The sequence below is a fragment of the Pteropus medius genome, unplaced genomic scaffold (genome assembly GCF_902729225.1).
Source record: "Pteropus medius unplaced genomic scaffold, Ma_sr-lr_union100, whole genome shotgun sequence".
Lineage (NCBI taxonomy): Eukaryota > Metazoa > Chordata > Mammalia > Chiroptera > Pteropodidae > Pteropus > Pteropus medius.
This window is the reverse complement of record NW_024356249.1, coordinates 18,518,757-18,533,402: the sequence shown is the minus strand read 5'-3', so window position 1 is coordinate 18,533,402 and position 14,646 is coordinate 18,518,757. Positions and strand designations below refer to the sequence as shown.

Below are 14,646 nucleotides of genomic sequence, written 5' to 3'. Positions count from 1 at the left end.
AGGGAGGATAAAGAGAAAACTTTTACCGAGCAGTTAGGCACTGTGTTTAGACACCTTGACCTCTTGCTGTCACAAATAGTCCCTTTAACAGCCTCACAAGGGCCATGGTATCCTCATTTTTACAAATGAAGAGACACAGATTAATGACCCCCCACCCCCAGGACATGAGGTGTTAGCCTGGTCATGTTCACCTCATCCTTTACCTGTCACCTCCACTATTCCCCCATTAGACATGCACAGCCTCACGGATCTCTCTTTCCAAGAGCTGTGGAAGTGGGAACTTTCACGTGTATTTTCATGCTTATTGGTTCATTAGTTTTCTGCCCTGGGACGTGAGCTCTATCAGTGCAGGGACCATGTGTGCTTGGCTCACCTTTCTATCCTTGGAGCATGAGGAAGACACTCATATTTTGAGGAGGTCGAGCTGGGATTCACAATCAGTTCTCCTTACTACAAGTAATCTGTCTATATAAAGTTCTCTGAGATCCTCTTTGAAAAGACAACATAGACAAACAAAATATCAAACATTACCTTCTATCTTTGTCTGTATAGTGGGTAGGATAAAGGTCCTTAGAAGTCATTGGGAAAATGAGGAATTAACTTGTTCGTGTATCCATCCTTCTGTCCATTCTTTGGTTCTATTGATTCTTTCTCCTATACTGGTGGAAAGTGTGCTATGCACAGCACTTTCTGGAATCAGAGTCTGGAAAATGTGTCTGGTCAGGGAAAGAAGGCAGAAGTGTTAAGCCTCAGATCTTACTACGGAGCCCAATGTGTTCATTAATTAATTCCTAGTTTCACTTCAAACCCCGCAACAAAGGCACAGCAGAAATCAAGGTAGGGGAAGTGATGGCACACAAAGGAAAACGTGGAAATGTCATTCGTGTGCTGTGTATTAACTCTGAGTGGCCTGGCTCTTTTGTTTTGTTTTGAATCAAATATATGCATATTTTTTATTGCTCTGGAATGTGTGTTTTCTCGGACAAGATTTTTAGGAGGTTTGCGATCACTCATGTAATAGATTAAATAGATCAAATTCATAAACTAGATCAAATGACCTTTTTGTCATTCTTATTTGCACTGCCAAATCAGTGTGTTAATACTTTCTCTTGCAGAATTTCTGGACATTCGGCTAAAGCCACAAGGTTCTTGTCGAGCAATTACATACATATCTTTGTGGTGAAAGGGCCCGGAGTTGGGAGGTGAAGCTGGCAAGGCATGTACAGTGCCTCTTCCCACTCTCTCCACTGCTCATCTCGCCCTTTGCTGGACCGTGCACAGCAGAGTCTGTGGAGGATAGAATTGCAAACAGAAATTGTATTTGCTTTTGTTTAGTGAAGCCAAAAATCTTAATATTATTTTACGAACTCAATGTAGATGACAACTGACGTGAGAAGAGAGCGATTTTTAAGAGCACAATAAGCATCTTTACAGTTATGAGGGGAGAGGGGAGGACAATGCAGGAAATGTTTGTGTGTGCGTGTTCTTTTATAAGTTGTATATAATCAGTGTTTCTACCCGTTCCAAAAAGACCAGATGATTAGAAGAAGAAAAAGACTAATTTGATGCACAAAATTCTCCGTGCATGCCAAATACTAGAGTAGAAAAACATTTGGCATCTGACTGAAAAGACAGCAACCAACCATTTGATGTCTATGGTCAAACACTCTCAAGATCTTGCACTCCTATATTTTATTTAAAAAATTGCTCCCTGAGGTACAAGCTGACTTCAATTTTTGAATAAAATCTAACGTTCAAATTTATAGCCACTTTGAAAACGGAGGGTTTATTTATATCATATAAACCTGAACAGATTCAGATTCTTAATTACAGCAGTCCTGTTGCACTTCTACATAGGTTTTTCCACATTTTTGAGATGCTTTCATAGGAGCCATCATTTATGGGAAATGATATTAAAATCCTGCCATACTGCAGTTTAAATTTAAATGCACTGCTTCCCAGAAGAGATTTGAGTGTATCCTATAAATGCGCTAAAAGGGTTTTTTGGATTTTGTAGTTTTTTTCTCCTTTTGCAAGCCCAGTTCTATTGAGGGAGATGCTGGTCTCTTCAAGTGATCTTTACGTGTTAACAACCTGTGCAAAGAGCAACTCTCTTGGCTTGTTGTTGTAGTGGGCAAAAGTCATCTTTGTTTGCATGAAAGCTAAGGTCTGATTCATTTTAAGAAGAGTTAAAGACTGGGGTGTTTTTGATGTTTTAATCTCTGTTTATGAGGTTTCTGTTACGAGAGGAAAATTGATAACATTTTTACCTCAGCAAACTGCCAGCAAACCAGCTCTGCTCTAACCCCACGTTTACAGTGATTTACATTCTCCACGGCGATGTGCTGTAACCTCAGAATGATACCACCGTGGTGTAGACTGACTGCATTCCAAGTGCTAGAATCACATACATAATGTTTTTACTTTTAAATAATATTCAGACACCAGAATAAATACCATATGTGCACCGACACTGGTTACAATGGAACCTTGTCATTTCTTATGAGGGAGAACATTCTTTGTTTCTGATTCCTGTTTGAAATAAGTATGCAAAAGATAAATATGTACATTGACAGCATTTTAAGAAGGCTTAGGTAATTACACAGCTAAGGGTATAGCTACGAGTCTTTGAAATGCTGCATTTAAAACGAAAAAGAATTCTCTGTTGCCACCACCCACTCTGACACACGTGAAGGCAAGGATTGTTATTCAGCACTCCCAGTGTAGGGTCTAGTTTTGTATTTTATATCTATAGTGTGCTGTAGTTAAAAGACATCTGGGGAAGAAAAATTACCTCCTTGAGCACCGTTCATAGGAACGGTGAGACTAACATGCTGATGACATCGTAACGGAGTAACGCACGTGACAATGGGAACGGATGGATTGATTGGAAAGCCATAATTTAGTGTGAGACTTAATGTTATCTGATGCCACAAAAGCAGAATTTAGGTGGCCTCACATCATCAGAATACAGATAATCAATCTCCCCTAATCCATTTTTTCCCGTATGATATTGAAGATTTAAAAGTTTCATAAAGCTTAGAAATACCTCCCAAATCATGCACTTTTAGATTTTTGTTTTTATCCATCTTGGTTGGAATTCTAATCCACATAGACATATTTTTTAAGTAGACATGGTAGAATGCCTTTCATATTTGTACATCTGTTACAGGCTCCAACAAGCCAATCCACATTTGCTTCTCAGGGAAGCATTTCCATCCAGGTTTGTGCTATTACCATCAGTTGAGCTATATTGCGTTAGTGTTTATGACATTTTAATAATATTTTGTAGATGAGGAAACCCTGGGCATTGGGGTTGATGGCTTCCCTACTTCCCTGCACCCCCATCCCCACCCAGTTCTGTGAGTTTGCCCAGAATATACAGCGTGAGATTAATGTGTGAGTCATACATCATAATGCACCTCTGACAGTTTATCTGGCACATGACTCAGAGTTTGGGGAAGTCTTGCATCCTTTCTGAGAGTAATTTGTAGAAGTGTTCTCCATTATAAAAATGCTCAAAAGGCCCTCTTTAGAAATTGAGAAGTAATGAGACAAACATTGAACCTCTAACATATTGTCTCTTTTTTTCAGCTTTTCGGATGATCCCATACCCCTTGGAAAAGGGGCATCTATTTTATCCTTACCCAATCTGTACAGAAACAGCAGACCGAGAACTACTCCCGTGTAAGTCTCACCTATCTCTATTCCTCCCTCCAACCAGTGAGGCAGTGTGCCTGAGTTGGGGGTGGGGAGAGGTGGGAATAATAAATGTCTATAATGTTCCTTGTCTTTTATTACTCTTCTCCCAAACCCTGTCCTCATTTGATAGCATATCCATTAAAGTGAGTTATGTGAGTGGGTTTGGCTTCTTGCTCCTCCAAGTCTCTGCAGATTCGTCAGAGGGAAAGAACCCAAAGGACTGAAATTTAGATGAAGAGGCATCATGTTGGCCTGAGCACAGAGACCCTAGTATGGGGCCGATGTTGACTGGGCTGGTTGGTCCAGCAGTCAGAGTGCTGCCTGTGCTTTCCAGCTGCTCGGATGCAGTCTGCACAGACCGGGGCTTGGAGAGGAAGCACTGACTTCAGAGGGAGCTGCAGATGAGTCACGGATGGGAGGGCAGCACCAGGACTCTGGCATCGTTGCCAGAGGCGAAGTCGTGGGGCGGGGCGGGTGTGCTCTCTGTGGTGACGCCATGCTCTTGGCCGGAGGAGTTTCCCGTGAGCATCTCAGGGACTGCACGTAGCGGATTGGCATACCATGTGCAGAGCACACGTGCAGCCTCAGCACTGTACACAGCACAAAGCGGGACCCCTGCCCTCGAGTGCCGTACAGCTAGCAGTCCGATGGCCCCCACTCATGTGGAAAGCATGATTGGTTTACTGTAATACAACATTGTCTTGGCGATCCTGGGCAACCAGCAATTATCAAATCGTGCTGTGCGCAAGGGTTGTGTCCAGGCTCTTCACGTGGCCCTGGCTTAGGACATATTTCTGTCCCTCAGATAATAAGCCCCAAATTTTGGCTATTCTCTCTTCCCGGTCCTTTCTCCTGCCACCCCCTCCCTTTTACCAGCCTCAGTTATATCATATCTCATAGCTACAACATGTTTAAATACTTTGCTCAGAGGAATAGTGTAACTTCGGAGCCATGGGTACATGGTAAATTATCCAACACCAGCATTATTGAGCCAGTCGTAAATCTCCAGCGTGGTGGCGTCTGAGTGCAAGATGAAGCACTGTCTCCAGCTGAAGTAGCAGGAGGTAGCTCTCTGGTCCCTTGCTGGCTGGCCCAGTGTGGGCTTGTGACTTAGTGAACTGGGAGATCTCGGTGACATGCTGCCCCTTGCTGTCCGAGTTTTACTGTGAAAGGGCTCTGGTGTCTCACACTGCATTAGATTTGACTTCAGAAACCCCAGTTATGGGCCCATACTTTACCTTTTGACTCCCCCTTCAGGGAGATCCTTGTTAAAGTTTCAGTTTTCTGGTAAGAAAGACAGTTTTCTGAAAAATACTCTGTTTTAAAAAGTTTTAGTTGAGTCCAATTAAGTTTCCGTGGGGATAGATTCACTATTAGAATAAGATTGCAGTTCTTAAGAGAAACTTTATAGGAATAATCTTTATAAGCCTGCAATAGAAAATTCTGAAATAATTTAATTGAATGTGGTAGTCCAAGTCTGATCCCCTCAAAATCTTTTGGGGGGCTGGGTTTTGAGGATAAGGATTTGGAGAGGGTTGGCTGTTTTAAATGCTCCCCACATTTTGCACGTTAAAAGTGTCGTTGTCACTGCAGTGGCCCTGAGTGAACCTCCACACGACATTTGCCTTTCCAGATCGTTTGTGCTTTGCCCCTCCCTCCTGGCCCCTCTCCACCTTCATTTTCAGCAGAGTGGATTCCTAATGTTTAGGGCTCTAAGTAATGAGAGCCGAGTGGTTGAGGAAAGGCCTTTAGATCTTGGATTTCCTGAGGAGAGTGGGGCGCTGGATCCTTTCAGTTCTAGTTGCAGCGTTGCTCACGTGCGTTTCCATGGCTCCTTCACCGGGGCCTCGGGCAGCTGCTTCTCTTCTCCCGGCCCCCCAGTCAGCACCCCGGCTGGTCAGGTCATAGGCAGCCGCCAGCCACAAAGAGCAGAGGAGTCGATTTTCTTGGCTTTGGTCCCATAGTCATTTGGTTTCCCAAACTCAATATTTGAAATGTAAAAGTTGTGAAAGGTACTGTAAAAAGCACCGGTCATTTATTTTATTTTATTTTATTTATTTTATTTTATTTTATTTTATTTTATTTTATTTTATTTATTTTATTTTATTTTATTTTATTATTTTATTTTATTTTATTTATTTTATTTTATTTTATTTGGTGGTGATTAGAAGTGTATTTATCGAGAGTCTCCTACAGTTGTGCCAGGTGACTGCCGCAGCCCTATCCCCAACCCTCGCAAACTGAACAGGCCAGCATCTGAGGTCCTCGCTGAATGTCTCTCAGCGAGGGACACAGTAATGGTGGCCCCCTCCATCATTGTACGGAGAGTGTGTCAGGAAAAAATATAATTTAAACTAATATCACCTCATTATAATGATTAAAAATTACAGGAAGCTGAAAATCTAGAGAGGATTTCTTTTCAGTGTACTTGATTTTGGATTTTCCGGGGTTTGTACAGTGAACATGTGTTTTATAATTTGAATGCTATTTTGTTTTATTTGTGTTTTGAGAAAGGAATATTATATATTAGGCATAAATGGTGTTACTGTCCCTGCCCATGAATGTGTGACATCCCAAATTAGCCTTATGATGGTTGTAGATAGAACACTAAAGCTTTGAACATAGACTTGGGAGAAGCAGGCGGCCAAAGGCTCCGACTGGACTCTGGTTTCTTCAAGTGCCCTACCTTTTTTATTCGTAACAGGCTTCAACCCAACTTCTGAAGAGTCCATCCCACATATAGAAATTCCCTGAGAACACTTTTTATTTCAGCCCTAATATTGCCCTTTTATCTTCTCCACAGCTTTCCATGAGGTCTCAGTTTACCCAAAGAAGGAACTTCCCTTCTTTATTCTTTTTACTGCTGGATTGTGTTCCTTCACAGCCATGCTGGCCCTCCTGACACATCAGTTCCCAGAACTTATGGGCGTCTTCGCAAAAGCCGTGAGTACTTGTCAAGACTGAGGCCTCAGGGAAGGGGCATGAAAAGCAAGAGAAGTGGTGTAAAAGAAACGGGGATTTGTTGTATGAAAATGAACATGCTGGTATTGATTGTTTGTTCAGGGTTTAGTTTTCATTACCATCAGTGGAATCAAAAGGTTGAGTATCAAATGAGAAAGTGTAGTTTGCTTGTTAATGCATGCCTTGCCTTTTTTTACACACGCAAAAAGTTCTCAACAGTTCCCCCAAAATGCACGAGGTCTAAAAGGATTGAATAAATAATTAAGGGAATCCTAGGAAATATTATTTCTAATCTTTAGATATCGTGGGTCTTTTTTCATAATAGATGAGATTTACATTTTCAAAGGTGATTTAAATAAGAAACTTTTAATCGTCACAAACCTTTGGCTTATTTGAGGAATGAACTGAGAGGGGGCGAAGGGCTCGTAGTAGTAAGAAGTATACAAATAGGACATTTAGAAATATAGAAGTCCATTAAGAGTCCTAGAGGAGGGTTTTGGACGAAAGCTTTAATCAGAAAAGCCATCTGCACTGACAGTCAAGAACCATGGTTTCTGTGCTGAAAGCTGGCTGTTTGGAACTGCATGTGCAGTGAGGAAAAGTTTACTGAATTTGCCACAGATGAGTTTCAAACAGAAGGAATAAAGAAAAGGGTATCCGTTGTTTCCCTGGAACTTCATTCTGATTTCAAGGATAGTGGAGTCAGAAAAGATGATTTCTAACTTGGCTGGGCTGATTTAATCCCTTTCCAGATGATTGACATTTTCTACTCGGCAGAGTTCAGGGACTAGAATTGCTAGAATATTCTCATGAGTGTTGAAGATGAACTGGAAATCCCACCGGCACCTCAATCTCAACATTTCCAAAATTGAACTCATCACCCCTCTTCCCCCTCTCCCCCACCACCGCTCCTCCAGTATTCCTGACCTCTACCAGTGGCACTGCCACCCACTCAGTTACTCAAGCCAGAAACTCAGCAGCCCTCCCGAACTCCTCCCTCTCACTCCCACATCCCATCTGTCCCGGCCTCCCCAGTCTGTCGGGTCTAACCTCCTAGCCAGCAGACACTCAGTCAGTGTAATTCCTCTCTTCTTCCCTCCTTCTCCCATAGCCTCTCTCTTACTTTAGGTCTTTATTTCTTGCCTGGACTCCTGCAAAAGTCTTAACTGGTCTTCCAGTCTTATCCTCTGCCAGGCTTTTTTTGTACCGACACAAAAGTGATCTTTCTAAATTGCAAATCTGTGCATGTCACTTCCTGACTTGAATTTTTCCAGTGATTTCCCACAATCTCCAGGATAAAGTCCCAGGTCTTCAGCATGGCGGGCAAGATCCTTTATGATCTGGCCCTTGCTTGCTTCTTCAGACTCATCTCTCTCAGCTCTTGCCCAGACACTGCTCTTGGGCCATAGTAAATTTCCTACCATTCCCAGAGGCACCAGGCTAGTATACACCCCAGTGCCTTTGCACGTGCAACTCGCTCTGCCTGGAATGTTCTTCCTCATCACCACCCCAACTTGTCCACTGTGCTAAAGCCTCTTTATTCTTTTATACTCAGCTTTATTTCTAATTTTCTGTTTAAGCTGAGTTAGAACTCTCTGTGATTCCACAGTAGTCCATGGGTACCTGTGTTATCACATCTGTTGTACTGCATTATAGTTGTGGGAAATTTGTCCATCCCCCTCGTAGAGTGGGAGCTCTTTGAGAGCAGGACCGTGTCTTCCTCATCTCTGTATCCCCAAAGCTTTGCACAACAACTTGCACGTGGTAGATTTTCAATAAATGAGTATTAAAGAAATGAGAGTGGTTTCTGCAGAAAGAATCAATGTAAAACTCAGCTACAACCTAGCATTTCTTCTCTTCTTTTATACTTATAATCATAGACTCTTAAATTTGAAAGGGACGTTAAACAAATTACCTCGAACGATAACATGATGGAGGTCATCTAGACTCCTCTTGAATGCTTTCAGCAATGGGGAGCTCACCAGTTTAACATAGAAGCCCATTTCATTGTTGGATCTCTCAGAACTTTTCTTTATCCTGATAAAATCTGTCTCCCTTCAATTTCCACTATTGTTCCTATTCTGCCCTCGAAACCATCACCTCTAAGTGACCACCTCCTCTTTTCTCTGGGCAGAATACCTTGAATTTCCTTACGTCTTCTGTACACACAATTCTAAACCCAGCATCCCCCAAGTTTCTCCCTGGATATTCTCTAGTTTATGGCCTGTGCTGTTTGTTCTTTTCTTCTGATCCCAAGCCAACCTGTGAATGAAAGTAGTTGCCAGACTTCTGAGTAAATTAGAGTACAACTTAGTAGGATTTTAAATAAGAATATATTTACAGCATTAGGTAATGTTCCTCCTTTTCTGTTCCTCTCTTAAACATTTTTTAAGGCGTATTTGCAAAAGTATGTCATTGGCCCAGTATTCGTTATTAAACTAAAAAATAGCACCTTGTGGGAATTTTGGATCAGAACAGAGATTCTCAGCCTCTAGTGTGCATAAAACCCAGCACCAGAAATTTAGAATCGTGAGCATGAGCACCCAGGAATCCATGTTTTCAACAAGGACCCCAGCAGATTCTGAGGACGGGTTGAGGACCATATATTCTCCCAGGAATATGTGCAGGGGTGTGGTGCGCTGTCAGAGTCGTTGGGGTGAACGCTTTCTAGGAATCAGTGGTTTCACCCTGGCTGCACCTTGGAATCATCTTGGGAGCGTAACAATTATTATTGCCTGCCCCCCGCCCCACGACCCCCGTGACCCCCTCGGGAGTCTGACTTGACTGGCCTAGGGGGCAGCGTGGGCATCTGCGTTTTCAGACACTCCGCAGGTGATTCGAGCGTGGAACCAGGGCTGTGAGAACCACTGCACCGAAATGACTAATCGCCTGACACTGCTTTAACTGGGAGCGGGTTGGGAGGAGGAGGGGAGAGTAAATGGAATAAGACGGGGTGTTCTCTAGGAAAGGCTGTGCAGCCTCCAGAATATCAGAGAGATGTGTTCATTATGGGTGTTAGACAAGGGGCCACTCTGCTCGTTTAATGTTTCCAAGTTTTGGTTTTGAGTCTAAAATCAAATGATTGAATAAAATATGTTTGCCTTTACGGGTCTCATATTTTACACTCTACTGAGGTGTGGTCGTTTGGTCAGCTACTTATAAATTTCCAGGGTGGTTTAGATCAATTTGCTTTTAAACCTCTCTATGGAGGATCATATTCATCTTGCCCTTCATTAAATGTAGTAGTTTCCAAAATGTCTGGAGAGACTTCGTGGGGAAGGAAGATGGATGGCCTGAAGGAGACGAGCCCCATTACCCTCCTCCTCCCCAGCCCGCCCCCAGAATCTTCTCCACATTCTCACCCTGGTCACTTCATAGGCCCCTCATGAAGTCCCCCACAGGTTATCACGGACGCCCTATAGGCTGCCTGCAGCCATTTTCAGCTTGTGAAAATGATTTTCTCAGCCCTCGCCTGAGATAATGTCCCTGGGATAATGACTATTAGAAGGTGCAGAGAGATTGCACTGCCGCCTCCCAGGCCGCTGTGCGGCTTGGGGACTCTCCAGCGTGTCTATATGCTGATATGCAGCCGGTAGGAAGCCCACGGCGAAGTGTGAGCCACTGGAAAACAGTAAAATGGGAGGCTTCAGCTGGCTCTCCCCCTAATCTAATCTACCTCGATGACTTAGGATTAACTCTTCCTAGAATGTTTGGTTGCTGAGATAAGGTCACTCATGTAAATAAGTTATGTTCTAAACCCAGCCCCTCACAGAACGTGGGAAGGTCAACATTCTGACCCCTTCTGCTCTCAGGGCCTGTCTCTACTCCTCTGGCCTCTCTCCTTCCTCTCCGACACTGAGCCCCCTGACTCTGACTCTCGTCTCCACCTATAGGCCCTGACCTCCTTGAAGTCTGATGTCGATTACAGTGAAAAGTCACTTGTCCGCTTGCAGAGGGGCACCTGGAACTTATTCAGATAAGCAGAGGTGTTTCTAATGTTAATGAAGCATTTCGGGGAGCCATGACCTTCTTCTAAATAATGGTCTTTTGGGGAAAAGAGGATCAAGCGATTGAAGTGTCACTCTCTCTTTTTTATTAGTTCAGTTGTTTTTTCTCACCACAAGACGCTGATTGAATTATGGTGCATTTTGAACTGTATCTCCGCCTTCTGGGCAGAAGTTTTGGATACAGATAGCTGAGCTTTTCCAGGGTTCCCTGGTGTTGCTCATTCAGACTTAACCGTTCAGGCAGTAAATTTCCCAAGACTATGAGTGAAACTGCTGTTTATCTGTGTGCATGGATTGAGTCTCTGGCAAAAAAAAAAAAAAAAAAAAAAAGGACTGACTTTCAAACATGTAAAAAAGTATAAATGAGCATCCCAAGCAAGGCAGGTTCCACCACTTTTTTTTCAATGCCTCCTGATGAAAGCCACTGACCTTTATTTTGTTCCCAAATGAAAGGGCTCAGCAGCTTCTGACACCTCATTACATTGTCTGCTTCTCCCTGTGGGTGACAGATGGGGAGAGAATGCAGGGCGGGGTGCTAAGGAAGTAAGTAGCTTAGTTACAAAGGGTGCACATCTCAGCTGGTGCTGCAAGAGACTTAGAGTCTCTAGGAAAAGGGTCAAGAGATTCTTTTCTCAATTTTTCCAGGATAGAACATTCTAGATGTGAGGGAGAGCAGTAAATTAGCACATACACTGGAGGTCTGGGAACTCGGTTCTCTTGTGAAACCTCGTTGAGAAGGCAGACGTAGTCCCGGGAACAGTGTGGGGAAAGGGGCAGCCGTGGGCACAGACAGGGTGAAGCTCACCCCTTGATTCCAGGGGCCTTCCCTTTTGCATTTTTAAATTTAAGTCGGGTTGGTGCCCAAAGCAAACAAACAAACAGTCCGAAATCTGTTTTTGATCAAGTCTTTAGGATACGATCATTTCATAGCAATATTGCTTTGTTCATTGAGCCCCATTTACCAGCCCCTGTCAGAATCTCTGGTTCATCCAGACTCATTTTAGCACCTAGCTCCTCTTTGTGGAGCTGAGTATTATAGGCAAATGCTGTATTTTATAAGGGCTTGATGGTCTCTGAACACAAATAAGTTAAAAAATAGGTGTGTGTATTTTTAATTTCATAATGTTTTCATGTTGGGTTAATGCAATCAGTAGACTTATTCCATGTTATCCTCTCATAACCAGGATTTTACAAACTCTTTCAGAGGCAGCTTGGGAAGTAATTACTCATCCCTGGGCCCAGTGTCTCCTACAATGCCTTACAACTGCATTCAACTCTAAACTGGAAAGGGGTGGGGAGTCCATTCTGTAGGGTGAGCATCCCAGGTGGTTCTGTGCATTCAACAGAGGATAATTTCAGGAGGTACTGGACATTGCCATATATCTAACACCCACTGAGGAAAGAAAGAGCCGTCCACCTTTGCTCAAGTACTAACATGGCTGCTATTTCTTAACTGCAAACCCAGCCTGGCACTCGAGGCCCTCCCCAGCATTCGTCTAGTTACTTTTGAACTCTATCTCTAACTCTTCTAGCTAAGTTAAGCTACTTACTATCTTCTGATCATACCATTTGTTTTACCAATTTGTTCCAATTGTTTATTGAGCCCGGAGGGCCCACCTGCTCATATTTCTTTCCTTATTGTCTTTACCCCATCTCTGTCTTTTGATATCCAACCATCCGTGGGGTCTATTTCAGTTGCCTCATTTTAAGGATTTTTCTGATCCTTTCAACAGAGTGGATTCTTTCCCTTTTCTGAATCCTCCCGGTGCTTCTGTTCTGTCATGGTCTGTCTGGTGTTACTACTTTTCTGTGTGAAGGTCTTAGTGCCCTCCCTGCTTGAGGTTCCTGATAGTACGAATTTTGTCCTAGACTCCTTTATACCTCATCCAACACTCAAGTGCTTTACTGAGGAAATATATATAATTGATGTAAAAGATACAAGGCAGAGAAGTATTCCAAATCTTATACTATCTTGAGTTTTCTTTACACAAATCTCACACATGATGATCTGGCTATAATGTGTTACAGGCCTTATCAGTCTGTATTCTACTGGTTCCTAAAAAAGAAAAAAAAAGAAAGAAAGAAAGAAAGAAAGATTCTAAGGTCAAGTGAATTTGAGAAACTTGCCTGCCATACCCCTTCTTGAAGACCCACAATCCATACAACAGCACAAGTAGTCCATTTTAACTTCATTAAATGCACAATCTACTAATTCGTTTGACCTCAGAACCATGTTCTCCCTCTCTGAAAATATACTCATCCTACACCCCGCTTCTGTGGGAAATTCTTGGTGGTGTAGACAATGATGTGTGATGGACAAGGGATTAGGACAAAGGACAAGGGATTAGGACAAGTGCAAGAACTAGGTTTGAACCTTAGTGAGATGATTCCTTGGTTCTGAACAAGAGAGAGAGAGAGAGAGAGAGAGAGAGCAAGGGAACCATCCAAACACCCCTCGCATGCTTGGCTGGGTTAGGGCACCTCTTCTGCCAAATACTCGATGTTTTGTGAAGAGAAGCTGATTATTCACAAGAACATAATCAAAACAGATTTGAAGTTATGTTAAATGAGTCTCAGGAGTCACTTAGGTTTCTTAAAAGGCACGGATAATGAGCAAAATTATCTCTACATGTAAAGCACAAATGAGTTCAGTAACCAAATGCAGTAGATCCCAAAGGTCTCCTCAGAGCATCACCTTTTCAACAAGGACATGTCATCCACGGACTGACCAGTTTGCTGCCTGCCCCAGGCCCCCATGACTCACACTACAAGGGCATGTAGTTTAGAAGCAAGGGTGGGCTGCACAGCTGTTTGGGAGACAAGAAGACCCCAAAGCAGTTTGTAACCATACAACAAATTTGACTTTTTAAAAATTGCCTTTCCACTTAAAGTGAATTCTGTACCCAGCTAGACAAGCACATGGTCTAAAAGTTGTCACCATTTTTTAACTCTTCTGCGCACTCGCCAGTCCTTTTCGATGGCACTGGCCATCGGCATGAGCAGTCAGCATATCCTGAAATCTAAGTGGAAGGCCTCAGAAATGTGGGACAGCTATCAGAGGGGCAAAGGGGGCTGCCAGCAGAAACTTCTCCCCTTTATCTCTCACAGCTGGGGCCGGGGGAGGGCTGGAATGCAGGTTTGATCATCAGTTGAGAATTTCCTGATGCAGAGACTTAAGATGCAGCACAAGTTGGAGAGGTTCATTTTATAGTCTTGAGTGAGATCTCTCCTGACTTCTGTGCCTTTCCGGTTTCTTTGCAGTTCCTCAGCACTTTGTTTGCCCCCTTAAACTTTGTTATGGAGAAAGTGGAGAGCATCCTCCCGTCCAGTCTGTGGCACCAGCTGACGCGAATCTAGGGCAGACCGTCCATCCTTCCACTCACCTCACCAAGTGGGCTGCCGCCATCTTTTCCGTGCCAATTCCTCTTGGACCGCAAGAAAGCATAACTTTGAAAAAGGGAAGCCATTCCAAGATTTTAAACATTTGTGGACTGTCTATTCCATATTAAAAGCTGTTTTTGTTGTACAAAATTTGTTGATGTTCATTTCTATTATATTTTGCCTTCAGAAAAGAAAAAAAGTTAAAAATAAACTTTTGTGTATTGCAGCAACCAGTTGTTATCTTCTATTTCTTCCAACCCTAAAAGTCTTGGTGTCCCAAATAAACCTACGGGTTTACAATCATCTTAATAGGGACCCATGTCTGCTTAATGCCACACAGTGGCTTTCTTTGCTGCTAGAACCCATCTTAATGGGCCCTTAGAACCCCTACAGTCAGTGGCTTAGAAAAGGGCAGCTCCTTTGCCTCAAAAGTACCATCTTTTTCAACACCAAACTGAATGTCTTCATAAGACAAATGCACCAAAAAAAAAAAAAAAAATTCTTCCAAAATGAATGATAGGAAACGTGAATGAAACGACACATAAGTATGTGCCATAACAGGTTGTTCCAGTTCAGGGACTTTGCTTATTGAATA

General features: G+C 43.0%; 1 protein-coding gene across 11 annotated transcripts in view; it reads left to right on the top strand.

Annotated features, from left to right (window-relative positions):
- ST7 (suppression of tumorigenicity 7) overlaps positions 1 to 14,281 on the top strand; it is a 242,092-nt gene extending 227,811 nt beyond the window's left edge. For all 11 annotated transcript variants that reach the window (XR_005652395.1, XM_039860986.1, XM_039860988.1 and 8 more), the window contains 3 exons: positions 3,595 to 3,687; positions 6,506 to 6,645; positions 13,932 to 14,281. Coding sequence is in view for 10 of the 11 variants with exons in the window: in XM_039860986.1 (XP_039716920.1) it covers positions 3,595 to 3,687; positions 6,506 to 6,645; positions 13,932 to 14,027 (329 nt within the window). In the remaining variant the exon portion in view is untranslated. The remainder of the gene's footprint in view (positions 1 to 3,594; positions 3,688 to 6,505; positions 6,646 to 13,931) is intronic.
- Positions 14,282 to 14,646: the final 365 nt, after the last annotated feature.